A 26,174-nucleotide genomic window follows, 5' to 3' on the forward strand; every position below is an offset into this window, starting at 1 on the left:
GACAAAAAATCTGAAAAAGAGAGCTTTAGGAAACGATTTGTCTTGACTAAACAGTAAACTTTACAAGCAATTCCCAACCACAAGCGATCATCCCCAGCCTCATACTATCACTTCTGATTAAATCAAACATTCAATTCAATTGAAAAATGAATCAAAGAAAATAAGCAAATACCGCAGGCACCTGGCTCCAAAACAAAAAGGAATCACCATTATATCAAAGTTTACTGTAAATCTATGCCACACTTCCAACCACGATCAGCAATGGAGGAGAAAAAGCTAATCACAAGCCTTAAAAATATACAATTTCCAAGGATGAGACAGAAACACTGATAACACCTTTTTCAGCTAAACTAGTTGGATTTTTAAAATAGTCTTCCAACTGTCAGCAAATCTGAATGATACTTTCTTTAAAGTTTTTAATATCATGAAAACAACTGTATAAAGAAGAAAGTGCCTTTTTAAAGATATAGATTGTGTCATAAAATTTCAGGAGGACAATAACCAATTAAAATTAAAAATGGAGCTTATGTGAAATCTTGGTCACAGGAATACCACTGAAGAAAAACTTGTTCTCCCAGCTAGCAGCTCCTGGCTCAAAGCATACATATGGGCCACACTGGAGGATCATTTTACCCAGAGTAAGGTCTGGCCCAGCCCTGGAAGCTGTCATCATTGCAGCCTCTTCCTATGTAATCAAGTGAATTATTCTAAGCCTAGAGAAAGGCCTACATGGCACTTAACCTTTTATTTTGCAGCTATTTCTGGGGCACCATAGCTAACACACTGGTCAGAAATATAGAAAAGATGCCGCTTTTCAGGTAACACATTGGTCAGAAATGTAGAAAAGATGCTGCTTTTCAGGTCTGAAAATAATCTTGGGCTGGTTTATAGCTTGTTTTCTGAGCCTGGACATGTCAATGAATAAGGGTTTCACTATGATACCTCTATAAGTGGAACTTAATACAACTATGTATTAAATCTTTGTAACTTAGTAGCAAGAGATAGTTCTGATATATTGCTATATAGAAAATGCATTTCACAATAGCATGTAACATGATAATGCAGGCATACCTCATTTTATTGTGCTTCACAATTCATAATATTAATAACTAATAATTAATGTTGAATTTAGGGGAGACATGTCATGTGAATTTACAAGTAGTTCTGCTACAACATGGCATATGAGCTCCTAAAAATCACTACACTATGCAAAACTAAAAACCACAGAGCTTATGGGAAAGAAGAGGTTAGGGTATAACACTCAAAAACTTTCTCAGCAACACAAAAACAAGATGGGAACTTAATAAAAATGGTAGCACAGTTTTACACATGTTAAATGGTTGAGAAACATAGGCATGCCTTGTTTTATTATGCCTTTATTGCACTTTGCAGATATTGCACTTTTTACAAATTGAAAGTTTGTCAGGCAAGTTTATCCATGCCATTTTTCCAATAGTATGTGCTCACTTCATATCTGTGTCACATTTTGGTCATTCTTGCAATATTTCAAACTTTCATTATTATAGCTATTATTAGAATGATCTGCGATCAGTGATCTTTGATGTTACCACTGTAATTGTTTTTAGGCATAAACTGCACCCATATAAGACAGCAATCTTAATAAATGTTGTGTGTGTTCTGACTGGTCCAGTAATTGTTCCTGTGTGTGTGTCTGTGTGTGTGTGTGTGTGTGTGTGTGTGTGTGTCTCCGTCTCTCTCTCTCCCCCTCCTCAATCCTTCCTATTCCCTGACACACAACAATATTGAAATTAGACTAATTTTAATAACTCTACAGTGGGCTGTATGTGTTCGAACGAAAGGAAGAGTCACATCTCTCACTTTAAATCAAAAGTTAAGAAATGTTTAAGCTTAGTGAGAAGATCAAACCAGGCATAATATTCCCTTAAGCCAAAGTCTAATCCAGAGCAAGACCCTAACTCTCTTCAATTCTATGAAGGCTGAGCAAGGTAAGGAAGTTGCATTAAGAAAAGTATGAAGCTAGCAGAGGTTGGTTCGTTACATTTAAGGAAAGAAGACATCTCCATAACATAAAAATGCAAGGTGAAAGAGCAAGTGCTGATATATAAGCGGCAGCCAGTTATTTAGAAGATCTAGCTAAGATCATTGATGAAGGTGGCTACACTAAACAGATTTTCAGTGTAGATGAAAGAGCCTTATGCTGGATGAACATGCCATCTAGGACTTTCACTGCAAGAGGGGAGAAGTCAATCCCTAGTTTCAAAGGACAGGCTGACTCTCTTACTAGGGACTAATGCAGCTGGTGACTTTAAGCTGAAGCCACTTATCATTTACCATTCTGTAAGTCCTAGGGTTCTTAAAAATTATGCCAAATCTACTTTATTGGTGCTCTATCAGTGGAACAACAAAACCTGGATGACAGCACATATATTTATGTGCTCGTTGTCAATGCACCTAGTTACGCAAGAGCCCTGATGGAGACGCACAAAATTAACGTTGTTTTCATGCCTGCTAACACAAGATCCATTCTGAAGCCCATGGATCAAGTAGTAATTCTGACTTCGAAGTCTTATTCAAGAAATTTTGTAAGGCTATAGCTGCCATAGATAGTGATTCCTAGATGAATTTGGGCAAAGTAAATTGAAAACCACCTGGAAAGAGTTCACCATTCTAGATACCATTAACAGCATTTGTAATTTGTGGGAGGATGTCAAAATATCAGCATTAACAGGGGTCTGGAAGAAGTTAATTCCAAACGTCATGGATGACTTTGAGGGGTTCAAGACTTTAGTGGAGGAAGTAACTGCAGATGTGGAAGAAATAGCAAGAAAACTAGAAGTGGAGCCTGAAGATGTGACTGAACTGTTTCAACCTCATGATAAAACTTGAACAGATGAGTCACAGCTTCTTACAGATGAGAAAAGAAAAGTGGCTTCTCAAGATGGAATTTGCTCCTGGTAAAGATGGTGTGAACACTGTGGAAATGACAACAAAGGATTTAGAATATTACATCAACTAAGTTGATAAAGCAGTAGCAGGATTTGAGAGGACTGACACCAATTTTGAAGGAAGTTTTACTGTGGGTAAAATGCTATCAGATAGCATCACATGCTGCAGAGTCTTTCATGAAAAGAAGACTCTATTGATGTAAAAAACTTCATTCTTGTCTTATTTCAAGGAATTGCCATAGCCACCCCAACCTTCAGCAACCGGCACACTAATCAGTTCTGCAGCCACCGATATGGAGGCAAGAACCTCTCCCAGTAAGAAGATTATGACTCACTGAAGGCTCAGATGATTATTAGCATTTCTTTTAGCAATGAAATATTTTTAAATTAAGGTATAGACATTGTTGGCCAGGTGCGGTGGCTCCTGCCTGTAATCCCAACACTTTGGGAGGCTGAGGCAGGCAGATCGTTTGAGGCCAGTAGTTCGAGACCAGCCTGGCCAACATGGCAAAACCCCATCTCTACTAAAAACACAAAAATTAGCTGGGTGTGGTAACACATGTCTGTAAATCCCACCTACTCGGGGGTGCTGAGGCAACCAGAATTGTTTGAATCCAGGAGGCGGAAGTTGCAGTGAGCTAAGATTTCCCCACTGCACTCCAGTCTGTGCAACAGAGTGAAACTGTGTCTCAAAAAGAAAAAAAAAAGGTATGTACATTGTTTTTTAGACATAATGCTAAAATATAAACATAACTTTCATATGCACGAGGAAACAAAAAAAATCATGTGACTCGTTTTATTGTGATATTCACTTTACTGTAGTGGCCTGGAACGAACCTACAATATCTTAGAAGTATGCCTGTATTCTTTAATTATATATCAATATTCATGATATAGAGAAAAGTATGTTCACCAAAGAGTTAACAGTGGTTATCTCTGGGTGGTGGAATTTTGGTGATTTTCATTGTTATCTCCATGCCTTCTTTTACTGTGACTTTTTATGGGGAACATGTATATTTTTTATAATCAGAAGAAAACAACTTAGCAACTTTAAAAATAATTTTACAGGAGAGACAATTCATGGAGATGGATGTGTGTGCATATGGTCCCAGGGCCTTCCTAACTCCCCTTGTGCTATAATCTTCCAAAGAATTTGAGGGGGCTCTGCCCCTCTTGCCCTCAACCCTCAGAGCTCAGAGCACCCCTAGGTGACGATTGCAGATCCCTGCCCTCCCTCTACATCCTGCCTTCGGTCCAGCAGTGTGAGTGAGCTGCTCCTGCACTGGGGCCAGCCATTCAAGGAGCAAGGAAATATTATGCAAGAGCACAGGAAGTCAGAGGAGACAGGATTCTGGGCAGGCCTGGCAAGGAGTCTGTGTGAACTCCAGTGAACAAGCAGACTTTGCTCAGTGGGGCCGAAGCCAGCAGAAAGCCTTCCCAGGGCAGCAAAAGGGAGCCGTCCACCTCATGTCTCTGGCCAGTGGGCAGCCATCCAGAACTTGATGTACCTGATGTGAGGCAGATAAACCCGAGTCTCAATATTTCTACTCTTCTGGCCCAAGTTCAAGGTGACTCCCCAACACTTATGCACTGTGACTCACCTCCGTCCCACAGTATGCACCCCCGCCCCCTCTGTACAACATGACTTCATTCAGTGATTTTCAAACCTGCTCCTCTCACGGCCACCAGCTTTCCAGCTCAGTCCGCTCTCACCGTCTCAGAGTGAGGGACACAGTTCCTCTGGGTTGCCTGCATGGGTTGTCTCACATTAGTATCAGCCCTGAAAACTTCAGATACGTTCATGTACATGTACATGAGTCACAGTGGCCACAACCTCTTCTTTTGCAGTAGTTGATATTTTGGAAGCCCCAATCCAACTGGCAGGGCAGAGATCATATCAGCCATCTAACAGAAGTGGAAACTGAGGCACAGAGGGAGTGCAGTGTGACCTAGTTGAGGGTGATCTCTGTCACCCCAGCAGCCTGCCTCCTTCTCCCTGGCATCAGGAGATGGAGACACTACACCTCCTGCAAGCACAACTATCCCTTTTTGTAGAAACCACTGGGCAGCCCACCTTCTCATACCCCAGCCCACCTCCTTCTTGAGGGTGGTGGTCCTGCTGCTGTCATGGAAGTGGGCTGGGCCATGCCCAACAGCGACTTCCAAGTCTCTGCTCCTCTATTCCAATACAACCTCCTCTTGGAGAATGGGGAGTTCCTTCCTCCAACCCCCGACCTATCATCTTTAATCGTCCATCTTCCTTCCCTCTAAGGGAGCATGTGAAAACGGGAGTCAGGACCAGGCTCCACTTGAAATTTACTTCACAATGAAGCTAGAACCCTACTGGGGATCTCTGAGCCAATTTTGATGGGTTCCCACTTACCAGTCCATTGTGAAGATGGGGAAACTGAGGCCCAGAGAGATCATCCAGCTGGTTAGCACTTGCCTTTGCTGTCTAGCAGGCCACACAAACAAGACGTTTTCCTGAACAGAAAGGACCTAGATCTGAGTGGAGGGATAGCCAGTGCTGGGTAGAAATGGGGCTGTAGTCCTAGGACCCACAATCCCTTTGGCATCTGTGGAGGTACAGGCAGTGGCGTTTCAACACGCAGAGCCAGCCATGTAGAGAGTGACACCCACCCAATCACTGCCCCTGACCTGACAATTGCTAATTGTGGTAAGAACCGACAGTGGCATTCTCCTGGGACTCTCTTGTGTATTTCCAGACGCCACCAACACACAATGGCCTCTACTCCTCTGGTGTAAACATTGCCAAATAAGACAAACAATAACATCACCACGACAGAAAAATAAGGTGCCAAGAGAGATAGCATGGGTCTGTGGAAAGAGTCTGGGTCTGGGAGCTGTTCAGGTAGGCACTGCCACTCTCTGGTTTTGTGATCACATTTTTGTGCCTCAGTTGTTTCATCTATATGACAAAAATGACAAAAGCTTCAATCTACATCAAGAGCTTTGAAAAAAAAAATTAAGCACTGAACAAACATAAGAAATAATAATGTTGAAGACAAAGACCCGACAACCCCAGATTATTTCACTTAACAAACATTTAAGAAGCACCTCCTGTGTGTAGGCACCGCCCCAAACCCTGAGGATATGGTTGTAATGCACGGTCCCTGCCTTCATGAAGCTTACAAACTAGGGCGCAGCAAAGGTGACAGATAATAAGCAAATAAATTACGACATGTAGGGCTGGTCACCGTGGCTCACGCCTGTAATCCCAGCACTTTGGGAGGTCAAGGCGGGCAGATCACCTGAGGTCAGAGTTTGAGACCAGCCTGGCGAACATGGTGAAACCCCATCTCTACTAAAAATACAAATATTAGCCTGGCATGGTGGTGCGTGCCTGTAATCCCAGCTACTTGGGAAGCTGAGGTGGGAGAATCGCTTGAACCTGGGAGGCAGAGGTTGCAGTGAGCTGAGATCCCGCCATTGCACTCCAGCCTGGTGACAGAGTGAGACACTGTCTCAAAAATAAATAACTAAATAACTAAATAAATTACAACATGTGGGAAGTGCCGTTTAAACAAAACAGAACAGGAGGGAGGTTAACTAAAGGAGGTGAGAAAATGCTTCCCTAGGGAGGTGATATTTAAGCTGAGACCTGAAGGCCGAAGTTAGCTGGCCAGCCTCATGGGTGGGGCTGAGGGATGAGCAAGCTTAGGCATTAGGGGCATCAAAGATGTTACAGATGAAGGATCAGAGACCAGAGCTGAGTGGCCTGTCACATCTCATGGTCAGTATGTAGCATGGCCAGGTGTTTGCACTCAAAGCCTTTTTCCCACTTCTAGTAACACCAGAAGGACAAGGTATCTTTTAGGTGTCAGCATTCACTCTGTTTCTCTATCTGCTAGTAGCTGTCTGACCTCTTAAAGACCTTGGGCAAGTCATCTGCTTTCTTTGGGAGCCCATAATTAGGTCTTGCTCATAAGATGCAAAGCAACAAGTAGGACCTGAGCAGACATGGTACAGATGTAGCTCTTTAGGTTTAGAGATTTGGGTGTGCTGAGTTGAAGGGATATTCCCATTCTCGACAGAATCACATCTGGCACAAATCATCTCCATCTCCACAGGGGAGCGAAAAACAGGCCAGATGTAGAAAGGAGCCTAACTGGTCAGACCCTTTATCTAGAATCCTGGAAGTGTCCTTGGTCGCTTGGGTATAATCAGATTTCCTCACATCTCAGGGTATGGGAAAAAATAGAACTCATACCCCAAAATCATTATTAGTAAAAACTAATAATTCTGAAAATCTCAGCCAGTTAAGAAATTTAAAGGCCTGAGAGCAAGAGTCTCCTAGCTTTTCCTAAGGCTCCCTTCCAACTGCAGCCAAATCACATCAATAGGCAATAATGTGCCTAATGATTATATTGCTGTGCTTGTTAATAATGATGCCTTGAAGATCTGCCCTTTAAACTTTTCAAAGGTCTATTGAGATAATAGTTGCAAAAGTGATTTTTAAAATATAATAGACTTTTAAAATGCATGGTTTTATGAAACTCTAGCTCATTTCAAACTCATAATAGTACTCTGAGAAAGCAGCAAATACGTCTAACCCCATTTAGGAAAGGGGTTAAAGAAAGAAAGGTTAAATTACCTGTCCTAGGTCACACACATCAGAGAAAGATCTAGAAAAGTCTTTCAAACTCCTAGAGACTTGAGAGCTCCTCTGAACCCCATGTGGAGGTAGGCTTTGCCAGGGACACAAAAAAAGAGAGGTGACTCGGGAGCATTTACAACCCGTTTGGCAAGATAAAAGCCAAGAAACACAGAACCCTGTGGTCATCCCAACGTTAATTTTGGAGGCAAAGAAATTCAAGTGGGTGAAAGTTTGTCTCTCTCCAAAATAAACATGTACTCTGCCTTGGCCCTGAAGATCTAACTCAAGAAGAATTAAGTTGTCGCCATTGCCCTGGTAATATTTGGAGCCATACAAGGAGATACAGGTGGCCTGGAATCACCAACATTATGTTGATTTGGGTATGGAAAATGGTTTCAAATGTGCTCAAAAGAGATGGCTCAGGAACAAAGGGATCAATGCTCACAGTCACCCAGACTCCTTTCTGCCTGGGTTTTCTGCTCACCAGGCTTTCCCAAGGCCTTGGGCTGGCTGGCGGCCACAGTGACCACACCACCCTCAGGTGTGCCCATGTCTCAACATCTCACTAGCCAAGGTGGGGAAAAGTACTTGCTAGGAGTTCAGCGAAGACAAAGTTGGAACTTTTCAAAAGGATGTTTTACTTTAAAAAGGAAGAGAAAAGGAAATGAACACAAAGGAATAGACATGGATATGTTCACAGGTTTCACACACTAACAGATATCTAGTCACAGGTTAGCTTGGTAGGACATCTTCCTTTTCCTTCTGGAGGTCCACCTGGAGCTGTGAGAAGGTAGATGCTAGACTCAAATTTCTAGCCATGGCAAGATTTGGGTAAACAACACTTTCTAGCCTAGGGGAGTTCTTAGGAGATTCTTGAGACTAGTCCTAGTTTGGTCTGCGCTGTGCTCCAAAGCTCTCTGGCACCTGCAGTCTTTTCCTGGTTCTGACAGTCCGGGCTCCTTTCCACCTAACTGTAGAGGGCCCTTCCCTGCTCTCGGGCCTGAGGCTCAGCAGCCTGCACAGAGTAGGCAATGAACAGAGAATTGACAGTGGAGCGAGTCATTGAACCAACCAATCCTGCCTGGGCCAGGCAGCAGTTTCCCAGTTCTACAAGCATTTATTGATTACTAGAGGGACAGAAAAGGAGTAAGAGGCCAAACATGCTGGGTGCAGTGGCTCACGCCTGTAATCCCAGCACTTTGGGAGGCCGAGGCGGGTGGATCACAAGGTCAGGAGATCGAGACCATCCTGGTTAACACGGTGAAACCCTGTCTCTACTAAAAATACAAAAAAATTAGCCAAGCATGGTGGCAGGCACCTGTAGTCCCAACTACTAGGGAGGCTGAGGCAGGAGAATGGCATGAACCCGGGAGGCAGAGCTTGCAGTGAGCCAAGATCGTGCCACTGCACTCCAGCCTGGGCAACAGAGTGAGACTCCATCTCAGAAAAAAAGGCCAAACATGCAGTTGTCATTGTGAGGTTAAATTCTAAGCCAAAAGTACTCAGGAGTTATATAGCCTCCCTCAAAGTACCAGTGGACAGAGTGAGCTAAAGTGACTTGGATGAGATCCGCTGGCCTCTACTGGTCCCTGGAATGGAATCTTCTCCAGTGATTTGGGATCTCTGGCCAAGGCCTGGCCCACAGTGTTCAGGTATGACTTTAAGTGTTTCTAAATTCCTCCAGGGGAAAAGTTACACCTGCTCGAGGAGGGAAAAATCCCCAGCTGCTCTACCCAGGTGACTTCAGGAAGACGGCTCCTTTTTTCCCTCTTCTGGCGGTATCATCCCAAGAACTTGAGTTAGGGCTTTAGGGAATGTTGTGACCAAACACTAGGAAAGGAGAAGGTCAAGGAACAGCTTGGTCGCAGTGCTCTGTACAGGGTGTGCAATGAACAGTTATTGGTAAAAATTGATAAAAGGGATGGTCTGACTTGGATTTGTCTGTGTCATGCCCTTCAGATAGTGGGATATTGAAGGGACTGTTCTCTTTCCATAATGGTTAGACTCAAAAACCTAGAATCCAGAATGAGAAAGGGACAGAACGAGAGCCTTATCAAATAATGAGGGGGACAAAGGCTTTACCATCAGAAAGAGAACATGGGGATGAGGGTCACTGCTATTTTAGGATATAGCAAGCTGTCCTCTTCCAGCTCCCACTCCGTGGACTAGGAGACTCAGACATGGCGTTTATTACCCTGAGAAGTGGTACAGGAAAAAGAAACATATATCAGAGTGATTTGGGCACATTCACACATGCCTGATTTACTAAGGGCTAGCAGGGGAGGCTTTGAGGTCAATATTATAGAAGACAAATCATGGCCTCCTCCAACCACCCACTTGGTGCTCACACTAGAGCTAGGCTTCTGGTTGGAGGGCTAATGATGGAGATGCCCTGAGCAGCTTCTCATGTGCCAGAAGAGGCATGCACTGCTCCCATGGCTCCAAGGCCACCCAAAGATTCCATCATAACATGACTCAGGAAGGCCTGCCCCTAAACTTCCCAACACCAGCCCAGGCCTGGTCCTCATCTCCTTTCTGCTAACAGAGCTCCAGATCCAGCTCTGGAAGGAACTGGCTCACTAGTCCTTGCCTGCACACTCTGTTTATTCCTGCCTTCTCATTTTACTTATGCAATTCACCTCAAATGGAATGCCCCGTACTGATCTGCCTATCCCAATTCTACCTAATCTTCAAGACAGACCTAGGTCCTCATGCTCCTCCAGGAAACCTCCCTCTAATCTCCACTAATCACTTCCCTAACTATTCCCAACACACAAGATCTATTTACCCTTACTCAGTCTCACTTAATTACTATCAATCTTCCATTGTTTGCTCAATGTTTTATCTGAGTTGATTTTGACTTCCTAACAAGATGGCAACATTGTAAAGGCAGCTTGGACATCCATTAACATAAACCATCTTATATTGCTTAAACAAATCATTTTAGGACATCCTGAGTGCAGCTGGGTCCATCTAATGCCTCTTTGTAACCTCATGGTACAGCATAGCACCTGAATTTGGGAGGGAACCTATAAACATCTACACACAGTGATGATTCCCACAAACCCAGCTATATGCATGGTGGATAACCAACGAGGATAAGCTAGGTTGATGTGAGCAAAGTGTCTACCTGTGCTTCCAGTTCTCTACACCAAACTCCCAAAGTTCCTGACATAGACAGAATTACTCAGTCTACAAATAATTACTGAGCACCTAAAGAGACCTCTATTCTGACTTCTGTGGGGAAAAAAGAACAGGAAAAAATGACTGGGTCCTTGCTCTTGAAGGGCTTACAGCTTGAGTGGTGATCAGGGACATATGCCACCCCCAACCTTCAAAAGCAAGTTGTAAAAGCATCATACAAATGACAAAATACAGACTGAAGACCATATATAAACACAGGGGTAACCAATGTGCAGTTAATCAGGGAAGGCTTCCCAGGGAAGATGATCTCTGAACTGAGAGCTAGTGCCCTCTTGCACAACTTCCCCATCTTGCTTTTAACTTTGAGATTAAGCTGGAGTATTCTGTTTGGCTATACTCACCTCAGTATATAAGGCATTCTTGAAGTGAAGCACTGATATAATACTAGCCTGATGTTTGCATCTGATATAAAGTTATGTATCAATAAGACCTGACTGTGGTTCCTCAAATTTTTTCTTTTCCTTTTTCTTTCTTTTTAAAGGGAAATAAATAAAGGGATCAAATCTACATGAATAAAGAAAGCAGAGCTTGTGAGGCAGGCTTTCCAAGTAACCCAAGGGACATGAACAAAGCAATTCTATTATTTTTTTTAAAAAAAACTAAGCACGATTTCAGAGCCCCCCCCCCGCAAAAAAAAAGCAAGCAAAGTATTAGGGCACATCAGAAAATCAGACATCCTTGGCCTTCAGGAACATGCTATATTGTTAGAAAGGCAAAAACAAATAAAGTGTCATTAGATAACAAGGAAATATAAGCAGGCTCTTTGGCAAACAACCAAAAGCTAGTAATGCAGGGAGTGGGAGTGCCACTGTGGAAATTTCTACGCTCCCTTAGTGATTTTGTGTAAGATTTTGGGAAGCCTGGGCTCACAATAGAAAAGTAGGAGCTATTTGAATAGGAAGAGAGGGGAAAAGGATCCAGATGGAGGAGCTAGTGTGAGGGAACAGAAGTGGGAATGAGCACTGCAGCACTGCCTTTGAGGCTGTGGGAGAAGGCTTGTGTATTAGGAACTCGAGGCACAGTGAATGATGGTGAATGGGCGATAGAGGTGAGGTGGGGTCCCTTGTAGTCAGCAAGGTGAACTCCCACTGCCATGGTGGCTGCCCTTGGGAAGAAAACTAGGCCAAGGACCCATGTCTTTACTGAGGCCCTGAGTGTCTAGCTAATCTTTGGAGATCCCTAAGAGAAACCCAAATCCACAAAAGAAACCCCTATCCCACTCTGAAGATTCTCTGTGCTCCGAGGACAGGACAATCCCGCTGAGGAGGCCTAAAACAGCTACAGGATCAGCACCATGTGGACCTCTTCTGGGGGACCAGAAAGCGATCTCAGCAGCCAGGGTGCCTTCCAGTCAGTCAGCAGGGAAATGCACGGGGGCACTAATTTCCATGGAACTCTGGAAGACTCCAGAGAGTCAGGGGACCACACAGTGCCCAGCCACACAGACTAGGATTTCTTTAGATGTCTTGGCCATGACAAAGGCCCTTACCAAATGGGAGGGGCACGTCAGCTGAGACAAGACAAACAGAGTGATGGTAAGAAAGCCAAAAAACCAACAAGAGCCTCAACTCCCATGCCCCACCCACCAATAATTCCCCCTAAGTCCTAGGTACAGAATAAAAGACAGACTCCCGCTGCACAACGATATGGTTACATTTATAGAAGCTCTCTTGTCACCAGTGAAATGTGACCTTCATACTTTCCTTATCTTAATATCTGGGTAAACATTTGTTGTGCAAGCACACAAATAAAGGTTCTAAAGGTGAAATGTGGTGTGTCCAGCAACACCACACTGCTCCAAACCCAGGCCCCAGAGAGTCCTTTTGGCTCTGCAGAGGACTTCTCTCTCCCTTCACCCTGGGCACCAAGGCACCAAAATTAGCTTCATCGACCTCAGCCAGCTCTGGAGTGAACGCTGCCATTCGAAAATAGCATCTGAGAACTCTTGGAAACACAGGAGAGAAATACAAGGGTACAGTGGTTTACAGAAACTTACTGCGAAAGCAATCTCACTGGAGTGCTTTTTTAACTAAATATACAGGAAAGGGGCATTATGAGGATTTACTCCAATCTGTGGAAAGTGAATTATATGCTTCTAGCTCCCATCCTGATTAATTCTATTAAGTGTGATTGTTTTCATTTAGAAAAATATTGCAGAGGTAATGTTCATAAAGAGAGTTTGTCAAATGACCCGTGCTTTGACCCAAAATTTTGCTGTACTAACTTGCACAGTCCTATTATTTCTAGACACTCTCTAAAAACATTGTGTCTCATTTCCCCATATATTTGATATATGTGATTTTTAAAATCTTGTCTTGAAATGCAGAAGGAAGGATTCTCAAGCAGTCCCTCAAAAGGCACAATTTTCTGTTCTTTCTATGTGGAATTCATAAACAAAGCCAAGTAACCGAGTTTTTATGTGTGCTTAAAGGCACTCTTTCCTGCAACTGTGTGTGACGTATTTTTCCAGGACAATCTTTCTCAATACTCCAAAGTGCTTCAGTAACAGGAAGTCATAAAGGTAGGAAGGAGGCCTGTAAATATTTGCTGTAATTACTCATTAGTAATGAGAATGGTTGGCATTGAATTTTGAGTCACCCTTTTGTGCTCATGGCTCATTACCTTGTAACTGGAGCCCAAGGTGGTACATATGGGCCTTCCCTCACCATGGACACCCAGGTCCACTTCTAGGTTTTACTTCAGACAGTGTGGCTTGTTTCTCTCAGCACCTCCATTTCCCAAATATAAAGGAAGGAAAGCATGCTGGTCTTCTTGCTCCCTGCCCCCTACCCAGAGGCAGTCAGGAAAAATCTTATACAAAGTAGTGACAGTATGCAAAGTTTTTATCAAGAGTGAAATATGTGTATTTTTTTAATACCATACTAATACAACATTGAGAGACAGATAAATACTGTCTGGGTAGACACACAGCACAATGATTTAAATGACTACCAAAAAATAATCATATACTTTAATGGATGTATTTTAAACAACTTATAAAATGCTTCTGAACCTTCTCAGATTCAGCTCATGTGTCCTCTTATTCATAACAAGCCACTGACTCCCCATAGTCACAGGCCAACATCAGGGCACCTCGGACTAAAAATGAGACCAAAAAACTCAACTAAACCCGTTACAGAATTGATTAACTTCTAAGAATACTATTGGTTGTACCCCCTGCTTCTGGGGGCAGCCTACAGGGCAACGGGGGTTACCTTCAGCACCACAATCATGAGTACAACATAATGGATACACTTTCCTGCCAATGTGTTTGATTACATGGCCTAACCAGATAAAATCACTAATTTGTTATGATTGCTACCACTTATCTCTTAGCTTTTTTAATTGGAGAGTTCCATGGCTGGGGATGAGGGGGACAGTTCAAGAAGTCACTAGGGGTGTATAAGACACTTCTAACAATCCACTTCCATGGCTTTATAGAATTCAGAAAACGTCAGATGAGTACATGACAAATAAACATATGTTTTAATGGGGTCATTTTTCTCATTGACAAGACACCCTTTCTGAAATATTTTTCCACATGAGAAAAGGATCTGTTCACAGGATCATTATCTGGCATGGAAATTACTTATAACTTTAAAACTGAGGAATCTTTCCAAGTTCAGGGGAGTGGGGGCAATGGGAAATGTGCCTCCTGGAAACATGTGGAACTTCTGGCAGTGATGTCATCTAGTAAGAGTTTTGCTGACGTACAAGTGGCCCCTGCAAACAGCCTAAGGCAGTCAAGCAAACAGGTATTTCTTAAGAAATTAGAAAAAACAAGGTCACTTAGAAGTGGATAACATTCTTGTCCATTCCACACCTGACTCTTCAGCTCCAGGTATCTCACAAAGGGTCTCGCCACTCTTCTTCACTTTATGCTTTCATCAGATCAGTTCTGGGGCTTCCAACAGTGGGAAGAGACAAGGGTCACCAAATTACACCTAACATCTACTTGAAAATTACCGATGCTGTTAGGGGCACCCTGTGGATGACCACCACATGGACTGTGACGCACAGTTGCCAACACGGTTTGCTTCTCTCTTGATTAAGGTATGTGTCAATGCAATTCTGTTTGACAGCACTAGGAAAACTCAAGGTACCCTCTAGGTTCACAGTGCAGAGGCCAACAGTGTGATGGCTGTGAAGGCTCAGGGCTCATCAGTGAAAGGGCTCTATAGAAATGCAACATGCTATTATCACAACAATCATAGCTATTCTTTATCCCCCTATCCATTCTTTCCTTCCTGTGCTTGCAATTTCAAAAGATCAAAAGAGCCACAGGAAGTCCTGTGCATCTTGATGGTTCTTCAGAAGCCACAGAGGAAGAGCTTCTAACAGGTTCTCCTGCACAATGGAGTCCGAAGACTGAAGTGATTATTGAAGTCTTGCCACCAGCGAAGGGTGCGAGGTGGAAAGCTTTGAACTTCTTGGGGCAGGAGAGAACCACCTCCTGTCAGGGTCTAGGAAAACCCATAAAAAATAAGAAACTCAAGGAGTTCCATGTTGGCCTTTCAGATCTTCAATCCCTATCTGCTTGTGAGGTTTGATGTAAGTGATAAATCACAAAAAAGAAAGTAATTATAATTATAAGGAAAACAACAAAGGCAGTTATCATTTATAGAGCACTTCTTGTGAGTCAGAAGTGGTATTAAATACTTTATAGATATCTTCAGTAAGGGAAGGGCGTATGGAACATCCATTGTGAGTATAGACTCTGGGGACCTCCTTTACTCAGGTTGAATGCAGCTCTGCCCATGCTACCCATATGACCTTGGGCAGTTAACCCTTCTAGACTTCAGCTTTCCCATCAATGAAGTGGGGATAATAACAGGGCTTATCTCACAGGATTAAAAAGTTAACCCATGTAAAGTTCTAAGGACGGCACTGGCACAAATAAGACTGTCAGTTTTTTGTTTTGTCCTGATGCAAAATATAATTTATGTTAAGACCACATACATTCCTAGAACATGAAGGTTGTCCAAATAACTGTTTGAGGATGATGGAACGTTTGAGGATAAATTTGTTTTCACAGTCATTTTTCAGAAACATTAACAAAATGAATCATACCAGTATTTACCCTGTGCAGGGCACTTGGCTTCCCGTCCTTCCAAGACTGAGGGCAGACATGTAGGTGGACGGACATGCTAGCCAGGGACAGGGAAGATTAAGCGGCACCTCAGAACCTTTACTAGATACACACACCATCCTCCTCCCCATTCTTCACCACAGGGAGAGGCAATGGCAGTAAAACACAAGAACTGTCTGGGATCTGAACAGAAAGATTCTGAAACATAAGGCAGTCACCAAATCAGACATCCAAGAGCAAGGGCTTGCCTTTTCCATATCCTAGAACCTTTGAAAGGCTATTGAGAGCTGAACAGACTTCCTTCAGAACAAGTTGCTTCTATACATAATGCCTTGCACACATTTTCAGAGATTTACACGCCAGCCTCTGAAACCCATTCACAAAGCCTGGTTAAGAAGCTCCGTCTCCCTTCTTGGCCTTCCTGGAGTCATAGCTGTCTCCACTGATATTCTCAGGGGAACAGAAATTACTACCCCTGTTGTCTGTGGAGCCCCACCAGCTCCTTCTCCATGTCCCCACCCAAAGCAAGTGTATAAAGAACAGCAAACATTCCATTTCAGGGGCCTTCCTGTGTATGGTGTCGAAGTACATGATAAGGAATACACTATAGGGAGCCTTGTGTGTTTTCTTTCCTCTCGTTATCCCTCAAAGACTGCCTTCTCCCATTTGAACTTCCTTCTGAGCCAGTCTTTAAGCTGGTGGTTAGCACCTACCCTGTGTGGTTCCGGGGACACTAGGAACAAATTTCTCCACCTCTAAATACACATAATACTCTAAATAATTGTGTGTGCTTATGTGTGTGTTGGGGAGGAGGGCAGTTATTACCTGAAATGCTACTCAGAGCTTGTCTTTTGCTTCAAAATATTAGATTTCTACAGAAAAGCATGTAGGCTGTCAGCTCTTTACATTTTCTTTCTTTTCTTTCTTTCTTTCTTTGATGTTGTCTCACTCTGTCACCCACGCTGGAGTGCAGTGGCACGATCTCGGCTCACTGCAACCTCCACCTCCCGGGTTCAAGCGATTCTCCTGCTTCAGCCTCTCGAGTAGCTGGGACTACAGGCATGCGCCACTACGCCTGGCTAATTTTTTGTATTTTTAGTAGAGATGGGGTTTCACCATATTGGCCAGGCCTCAAACTCCTGACCTCGTGATCCACCCGCCTCGGCCTCTCAAAGTGCTGGGATTACAGGCATGAGCTACCAAGCCCAACCCCTTATATTTTCACTTAAGAGATGCTTTTTTTTTTTTTTTTTTTTTTTTTTTTCCTAATCAGACGAAGCAACTTGATGACCAGGACCATATCCCCTATTTCTTAGTATTCTCTTCAGCATTTTAGCCAGAGTAGGAGTCGGTGTTGAATGCAAGTTTGTCATCTTACGGATTATATCTTAGGGTGAATATCAGAGCTGGTGTCCATCATGTGAACAGGCAGCATGGTACTAGTGGGGAGAGGGGTGGAAGTATAGAGTACTAGAGCCCCAGGAGCTAATATTGCTAACTTGACAATATTGGTAAAAGCTAGACCTGTTAAGAACTACCAGCGATGGTTAGTACTGAAAGCAAAAGGGAAGATTCATCAGGTTAAAATAAAAAGGGAAACTAGCAGGTTGGCATAGGGCAGAACCAAGGAAAACAAAACAAAACCCCCAAAAAACTACTAGATTTCCTGAAAAGTGGAAAAGCCTAAATCTCAAGACAATTAATGACAGCAAGTATTTTCAAATGTAGGAGCCTAAAATCCTGGAGCACTGAGAATTATCTAATTGTTTCCTTCCATTTCTAAACACTTTACTTAATAAATTCCTAGAAAGTTGAGAATCACCCCCCCAACCCCGCGCGTGCGCGCGCGCGTGCACACACACACACACACACACACACACACACACGCAGACAGAGAAAGAGGGACATTCTAAGTAAATTAGACTGTTTTAGTCTCATGGTTTTCACTCCTAGTGAAAATGCCAACTAACCCAGTGCAAAAATCATTCCAGCAGCTGCTTGAATGTTCTCTACCTCAAAAAGCAATCGGCTCCACTGGGGAGCGGTCCTTGCATTGGTTTTGTTTAATGAGGTCTACCTATATAAGTAGATTTTTTTGTAACTAAAAGAATGAATTCATACTTCTCAAAGTTTACAGACACTGGGAACAGCATCAATTCAACTCTGCTTCCTTTTTTTTTTTTTTTTCAAAAAGCAAACAGAATCATCACTTCTACTGCAGCCTAAAGGTGTTGATAATTATCTAGAAAAGCAAATCTCCTTTCTATAAGGTTCAGCGGTTTGAGAGTTGTGATGGGGAAGGCACTCCTTCGGAAATCATCCTCACTATCTAGAGATATTTCAGGGCTGGGGTACTGTCCTGTGAACAATAGGAAAATACATACTTAATTGAAAGTAATAAACCAGGGTTCTGACTTTTTTTTTTTTTTTTTCTTTGAGACGGAATTTCACTCTCTTGCCCAGGCTGGAGCACAGCAGCGCTATCTCGGCTCACTGCAGCCTCTGCCCCCCGGGTTCAAGCAATTCTCCTGCCTCAGCCTCCAGAATAGCTGGGATTACAGGCACCCACCACCACGCCCGGCTAATTTTTTTGTGTTTTTAATAGAGACAGGGTTTCACCATGTTGACCAGGCTGGTCCTGAACTCCTGACCTCAGGTGATCCGCCGCCTCAGCCTCCCAAAGTGCTGGGATTACAGGCGTGAGCCACCGCGACCAGCCCTGACTCTTATCAGCACTAATTTTCCTTGTGACAGGAGAAGTCTTTTAACCTCTCTGGACATCAGTTTCCTTATCCAGAAAGAGAAAAGTCTGACTAGATGGTTTCCATGGTCTCTTATAAAATAATTCTAGGCTCGCTATAAGCACCACTGAAAAAAACTTGAAATGATGGCATTCTTTTGAATGTCATGAAAACTGTATGAATTAAAACTTAAATACTCAAGCCAACAATGTGTTACATCAATTCTGTATCATCCTGCACTGCTGGTAATACAATGGAAACATATCAAGTGTTGAGGGAATATTTATTTTAAATACATGTTTAAATTGAGAGAAACTGTCCAGCAGTATTTTTTCCCTTCATAGTTGGAATAATGATGGAGTTTGATTTGATTTTAGGAGAGGAACAACTAAGTCCAGCTGTCAGAAGGAGGGGGCGATTGGAGATCCAGGTGTCTCCAATTCCCCTTCCACGCTAGCCCTGTACTGAGCACTACTGTATAAGCACTCTGGGAAGGTGTCTGGACCTAGGTCTGGCTTTGGGACTGGACTTTGATCCCTGATTATCCAAGGATCTCATTTACATTTGCCTGAACCACTCCTCAAACCCCGTGCACCCCAGAATTTCCACATTTTTTTTCCCAGTGAAAGGACTCAGGCATTCCTGATAGATGCGTGCACAAAAAGGTGAGTGAAAGTGCAGTACCCCCACCCACCAGGCTTCAGTTTCTGACATCTGTGATGTCACCGCAAATGCCCACTACCACCAAAACTGGTACTATCAAGGACACCCAGCCAACTAACGTTTAGAAAGCAAACTCTTTATTATTAAACATTAACATATTTATCGACGTGTGAACGTTCTGGGACAAAATCATCTGCCCACTTCTTGAGGGGCCATTGTTAGAAGGAATATTCCAAATGTTCTGCCCATATTGCATTTGGGGGAAGAAATTGCTCTGCTAAACCAAAGAAACACAAAATGTAAGGAATAGTGGGCAGAATCATCAGCAGAGAGCCCCCTCACTGTCACATCGCCCTTGTGAGGCACTCAGGAAAGCTACAGCAGCCACTTACATGACAACACCAACTTTCAATGTATTGGTTCACATATTTCAATTACATCTTGGTCCCTAAAGAAGCCTGCAGCCAGCAAACAGACCCAGGCACGAAAAGTAAATGAGTCTCAAAATGATTAGCCCAATAGGAATTGGACAACCCCTTAAGGGGCTCTAGATGGTGAAGGACACGCTGTTTGCCCTGCCATGCTGCAGCACAAAAATCCAGGCAGGTCGAAGAGGGCGAACACCCTCGCGTGGCCACCAGCCCGGAGCCGCAGCTCACACAGCGGCCTCCAAGGCGTTTCGCAGGCAGTCCCCACAGTGGTTCTTAAAGCGGCCGCTCTCGCCAATAATTGGGAGTCTAATTACGCAACGTTCTTCCCGCTCCCATTCCCGCTCCTTCTCTCTTTCCAACAGTCCGCTAACGAAGCAGGTACTGTAGCCGGGTGTGTCGAAATCATTTTTCCCCTGCTCCCAAGTTTCTCGGTATATACGGTACAAAACTGCACAAAACCCGGCGCTAATGAGCGCAGGAGGAGCTGACACTTCACACATTTGTCAAGATTACTATCAGGCCCCACCTCGGCGATTGCCACATTCCCGATAGGCATCGCAGTTGTAAAATACACAAGTTCCCTCGCCGGCTCCGGACCCGAGAGCGCCTACAGAGGGGCTGTCTATAACTTTGCTTTTCGATGGTTCAGTCATTATTAGCATTATGATTGGTTTTTACAAAACGCACTGGAATCTTAAGAGTCTTTTCCTTGCTCTGCTGCCTTCAAAAGACATGGAACCCCAGGACGGCTCCGAGGGCCCTGGGAATGTGCCGGCTGCAGTCTCAAGGCTCCCTCACTTGTCTTGGGTCTGAGGGCGCGACGGTGACGAGAAAGGGGGGACTGCGGCCAGGAAAGGGGAGCAGGGCCCAATCCCCTCCCCTAGCGATCCCGCAGTGAAGGGCCCGGGCGCTGAGCCAGGACAGGCGCGATTCGCTCCCGTTTATCAAATCCCTATCGGTGCCCCGAGGTGGGAACCGCTGCTTTCGACCAGAGGATACACGGTTTCTGGCTCCAGTCCCGTAGTGGAAGTTGGAACAAGAGCAAATTAACCTCGGCAGTGAGCCTCCCGGCCAGTCACCTCCCTCCCTTAGCGGGTCGGTCCTCCTCATCCTCGCACCTCCTCACTGCCGCTCCGCCGCTGGTTTCCCGCGGCTCAGGCGGTTCAGCCGGCCGCGCGTTGGATTCCAGCTTCCCGCAGCATAGCCTCGCCAAGCCGCGGCCGAGCGCGGGGCTGGAAGCTCCAGGCCACTGGGGCCGCAGGGGTGGAGACAGGAGGAGAAAGGGGACAGGCGGCGAGCCGCACACATTTGCAGAAGATGAGGCCCTACCTGCTTCTGCGCGGCCGCGCAGAGGGCTCGAACCCTCGCTCGGGTAGCGCCGGGCCCGGCTGGACTGGGAGCGGCCGGGAGAGGGCGAGAGGGCAGCAAGAATTGGCCAGAGTTGCCTCTCACCCAGTGCCGAGAGGCTTGCGAGGGCAAGCGGGAGATCGTGGCTGCCCTTCCCTGTCCTCTTAGGAGACAGACACCCGGACCTGCCAGGGACGTCCAGTGTTGCCGCCCGCTCCCTACACACCGAACCACCTGCCCCCGCAGGGCAATCCAGGTCACTCACTACCTACTCTCCCCAGAGTCAAGGTGCGGCACGAGGAAGTGGGTTCTCCAACCTTCGATGGGGTCTGGAGCCCGGCAGCGGGGCGCTCTGAAGGGTCCTGGCTCCTCGGTAGGATCGTGTCCCCGAGCCGCTCTCCGCCTCCCGCCCCCCTTTGCCCACTTGGGCCGCGGCGCGGGCATAGGAGCGCATTTGGAAGGACCCCGGGAATCCAGAGAAAAATAGAGGCGTGGATGCTGCTCCAACATGAGAGACCAGAGAAAGTCGAAGACATGCACCCACAAACATTTCCAAGCGCCGGTGGCCACGGTAATCTGGTGCGGGGCGGCTGGGAGATTTTCAAAGGCACCGCGGAAACACCTCCGACCTCCAGGCCATCTCCCTCGGCCTCTTGGCCTCGCTGTGCGCGCGGATCCCCGACTCCTCCGAGCCACAGACGTCTCCACTGCAAAGCCGCTGCTCCGCGCCCCCAAACCGGGCACATGCTCTCCCCCTCACAGCCCTCCAAACCGAGCCTCAAGCTCCGAAGACCTCTCAGCACTCTTCTCCCAACCACTCTCGGTGGCGCCTGCCCAGCGCAGCCCGGCCCTGGCCTCGGACCGGCCCCCTAGTCGGCCCGGACGCCCGCTTACCTTTTCTTCTCTTTGTCAGCTGTCATTGTCGCTGTGGCCCTTTGAGACGTTCAGACGCCGAGCACCTGGGCTCCCTGGCGGGTGGGGGGCTGTGGCCCTCGTCCGCTCCGGTGGTGAAGGTCCGAGGTGCGCGCAGGTCCCGAGCGCCCCGCGCAGTCAGGTGGAAGGTGGCGCGCGGCGGGCTAGGTGCGGGGGCGGGGGTGGAGAAAGGTGACGGGGAGGAACCTGCGCGCGGAGGCGGGGTCCGGGAAAGGAGTGGGTGGAGGCTGTCAGACCCGAAAAGAGAACGGAGAAAAGGGAACCCAAGTTCCTTTTTCCCTGGGAAAGGAGTCACTTTTCTGAGTTTTCAAGGAAAAAAAAAAGTGGCTCGAATGCTGGGAGTCGGAAGGAGTCGGAGGCCGGGCTGAGCTGACCATACAGTCTCAGGACACTGCCGAGGATTGTACGGCCGCCTCAGGAGCGCCGGGGCGGAAGCGCGGCGGGCACCGGACCCGTGTGACGGTCCGCTCGCGAGTGTAAAGCTCCCGCGGCCGCCAGCCCACTTTAAAAACTCCGTCGGCCGGCTCGGGGCGGGCACGGGGCGGGCGCGGAGGGCGCGGGGCGGGCACCGGCGCGGGGGTGGGGGCGGGCACGCGCCGGCAGGCCCCGCCCGCGCCGAGCCGGCGGCTCACAGCGTCCCGGCCAATGGGGACGCGCGGCCGCAGCCTCTGCCCTGACCCTGGCCCGCCTCCTGCCCCCGCGCTGCGCCCCGCCTCCTGCCTCCGCACTTCTAGGACTTGTTTATGAGGTCGTCTGGGCGGCGGGTAGCGGGGTGGGACTCCGCGTCGGGGAGACGCAGCCTGCAGGGCCGAGGGGCGGCCGGGAGCCGGGCTCCGGGATTGCTGCGGGGGACGGCAGTTGCGCCACAGCGTCGGTGTCCTCGTACCGGCGCTGTGCCCTTGGAACGAGGGCAGGACCGCGGGCAGCGCCCGGCCAGCGCGGAGCCCCTCCACACTGCTGCGCTCCCGCGTCCCTGGCCCTGTGGCGTGGCCCTCGGACCAGCTGGGGATAATTTCTCGGCCCCCAGCGGCTGCGTTTCGGGCGTGGGCGATGCGCCCTTTTCGGTGGGACGCAGCTGACTTGACCGTCTGGGAGAAACAGTGCAAGGAGATTGATCTAGGGCTGCGCCTGCTCTTCCTTCCGTCTCCCAGCACGGTGGTTGCTTACCGGCTTGTGCCAGGCGGTTTGGTTTTGGCGGGGATGCGGGAGAGGAGGCCCATTGAGCCGCCAGACCTTTCTGCCCCTACTCTCGGCACCCCGCGGCTCCTGCGCGGGCCGGGGCGAGTTCAGAATTGGAGAAGTCAGTCTGGTTCCCCAGTGTGATCTTGGAGTGACAAGAGTTGGCCATGTGCCCTCAAGTCACTGCATCTCAGGCCTGCCCTCTCTGTCACCAGGGTTGATGGAAGTCCTGGGAAACGCAAAGGCTACAGGTGTTGGAAATTGGTAGATTTAAGGGCTCACAAAGGCAACGGTTAGCGCTCAGGGATTTTCCAGCGGCGCTTTTGACGTTGCCTTCGATCTCCGGGCCCAGTGCTCCCCTGCCCCGCGCTGAGCTGTCTCCCACTCGCTACCGGCGATGGGGAAGGGACATCTGGGGAGAGGACAGGGGACGCCCTTAGTTTTTGAAGCCTGTGGAAGGACCCATGAGTTTCACAGGTGTAACTTGAAGTTGGAAAGCGAGGGCCAGAGAACTGGTCTATATCTCTCCCTTTAGCCTCTTGCCACATTTTATACTAGAACGATCTACAGAAACGATTTGAAGAGAAGGGTAGGTTTCAGCGCCATAATAAAAATGAACACGTATTTTCCCTGTGTATACAGAAGGGGTTGGGGGAGATACTTTTCAGAAGCCTGGAGAAGGCAAAGTGGGGAGAGGGGAAAAACTGACGAAGAATTGGGAAATTTTTTTTTTTTTTTTTGAGACTGAGTCTAGCTCTGTCGCCCAGGCTGGAGTGCAGTGGCGCGATCTCGGCTTACTGCAAGCTCCGCCTCCCGCAATTCTTGTGGCTCAACCTCCGGAGTAGCTGGAATTAAAGGCGCCCACCACCACCCTCAGCTAATTTTTGTGTTTTTAGTAGAGACGGGAGTTTTACCATGTTGGCCAGGCTGGTCTCAAACTCCTGACCTCAAGTGATCTGCCCGCCTTGGCCTCTCAAAGTATTGGGATTACAGGCGTGAGTCACTGTGCCCGGCCGGGAAGTAGACGTATTTTGTCATTTTCTCAGATCTCGGGGCCACGGAGCACCTATACAGGTTGATAGTCAACGAATTCAAAGATTGCAAATCTCTCTCTAGTGAACTATTTCATGGGGCTGGTGGGTTTCAGGAATGGGGTGATTTGGTACTGGGCTTCTCCAGCCAGCCATTTCTAGTGGACACATTTATGTATTTTAATGAGTTCAAATTGGTAGACAGTTCTCCCTTAACCATAGGCTTATTTCCCTCACTTGGGACTAGGGTGCAGGAAAAGGGCACCTTGGTGGCTTCCAGATGCCTACAGTAGTTCACCACAACAGCCTCTGAGTCCTGGACTGTACTTGACAGATCAAGGCAACACCTCTAACCCATAGAGAACATAGTTTTTTAGATCATGTTTTTAAAGAGGAAAGGCAAGGAGGGGTCACTGAAGACCACATCAACCTAAGAAGACATGGGCACATGGGGGGAACAACACAGACTGGGGCCTGTCAGAGGGTGAGGGGTGGGAGGAGAGAGAGCATCAGGAAGAATGCTAATGGATGCTGGGCTTAATACCTGGGTGATGGGATGATCTGTGCGGCAGATCACCATGGTACACATTTACCTATGTAACAAACCTGCACATCCTGCACATGTATCCCTGAACTTAAAGGTTGGAAATTTCATCAACCATATTATATAGCTCCTTCCTCTTAGCCAGAGTGCACCCTATAAGTGAAAGATCCCCAGGCTAACACAAACAGCCGGCATTGAGTCTGGGATTTTTTTTTTCTTTAGACAGTCTCACTCTGTTGCCCAGGTTGGAGTGCAGTGGCATGATCTTGGCGCACTGCAACCTCCACGTCCCGGGTTCAAGCTATTCTCCTGCCTCAGCCTCCCAAGTAGCTAGGACTACAGATGTGCACCACCATGCCTGGCTAATTTTTGTATTTTTAATAGAGATGGAGTTTTGCCATGTTGGCCAGGCTGGTCTTGAACTCCTGGTCTCGTGTGATCCACCCACCTGGGCTTCCCAGAGTGCTGGGATTATAAGCATGAGCCACTGCGCCTTGCCAAGTCTGGGATTTTGGCAGTGTCTGAGATTCACCAAAAACTCATTATATAACTCTCAAAAGGGTTGGACCCAGCCTTGCTTAGAGCAGAGCTGGGTGGCCTAAGATTTCTTCCAGGACTCAGCTCAATAACCTTTGCAGGAAGGAGCTGAGAGTGTAAACCAGATGCAGGCTGTGGCTAGGGTGCATCCAATTTTACTTTTTAGACCCTGTGGAGAACTAAAGGAGAAAAACTTTGAAAGGTGATGCTGGGGCAGTGAGTGGGGGATGGGGATCTGGGTCCCCGGATTTAGAGGGGTGTCTTTAGAGACACTGATGTTTTGGCCACAGAGGGCAGCAGAGGACACCGGTAGGCAAAGCTCCCAAGCTGCTTAAAATAGGAGCAAACTGCCCACCTCCCAGCAAATCTCCCTACCTGCCCCCCAACTCTGGATTGGATGGTTTGGGAACAAAAGCTGTGGCACCAGTGAAACACCTATTTGTTTTGATAAGGGACAAATCTGATTCTCTTGCTTCCTCTCTTCTTTGTAGGATGTGCCCTCAGGAGGGTGGGATAGAGATAAAGTGTGAACTTACAAACCTGGCAGAGAGCAGCCACCTGGGATGCAGTGGGCTGGTGGAAGAAAGATGGCCTCAGTACTCCCATCGAAGTAACAGTATGTTCCAGGATGCGGTTGGAAATTAGGTTGGAATGGATGGGATCTAACAGGAAGAGCTCTTGGAAGGATGGGCTATCTCATTTGTACCTTACAACTTCCAATGCATTGTCACATATTGAAGTTGGGACCAGGGTGAGGCAAAAGAGGCCTTTAAGAGTCATGCAAGTACACTGGCCTCTGTCCTGCTACATGCCTTATCTCACGTAATACCCATCTGACCCTTGTCTGGCTATTTAGTTGGTTTGGGGGTGGAGAGAGCAGGGGAGGTAGGGAGCAGAGATGGGAGGGAGGACAAGCTGGCAGAGACTCTT

General features: G+C 46.8%; 1 protein-coding gene across 2 annotated transcripts in view; it reads right to left on the reverse strand.

Annotated features, from left to right (window-relative positions):
• EPAS1 (endothelial PAS domain protein 1) overlaps positions 1-22,528 on the reverse strand; it is an 89,753-nt gene extending 67,225 nt beyond the window's left edge. The window contains exon 1 of one of the 2 annotated variants that reach the window (XM_002812065.6): positions 21,915-22,528. In XM_002812065.6, coding sequence (XP_002812111.2) covers positions 21,915-21,940 — 26 coding nt within the window. In that variant the 5' untranslated portion in view covers positions 21,941-22,528. The remainder of the gene's footprint in view (positions 1-21,914) is intronic. The other variant, XM_063713709.1, reaches the window with a different exon arrangement.
• Between the last annotated feature and the right edge of the window lie 3,646 nt (positions 22,529-26,174).

The sequence above is a fragment of the Pongo abelii genome, chromosome 12, assembly GCF_028885655.2.
Source record: "Pongo abelii isolate AG06213 chromosome 12, NHGRI_mPonAbe1-v2.0_pri, whole genome shotgun sequence".
NCBI classification, from domain to species: domain Eukaryota; kingdom Metazoa; phylum Chordata; class Mammalia; order Primates; family Hominidae; genus Pongo; species Pongo abelii.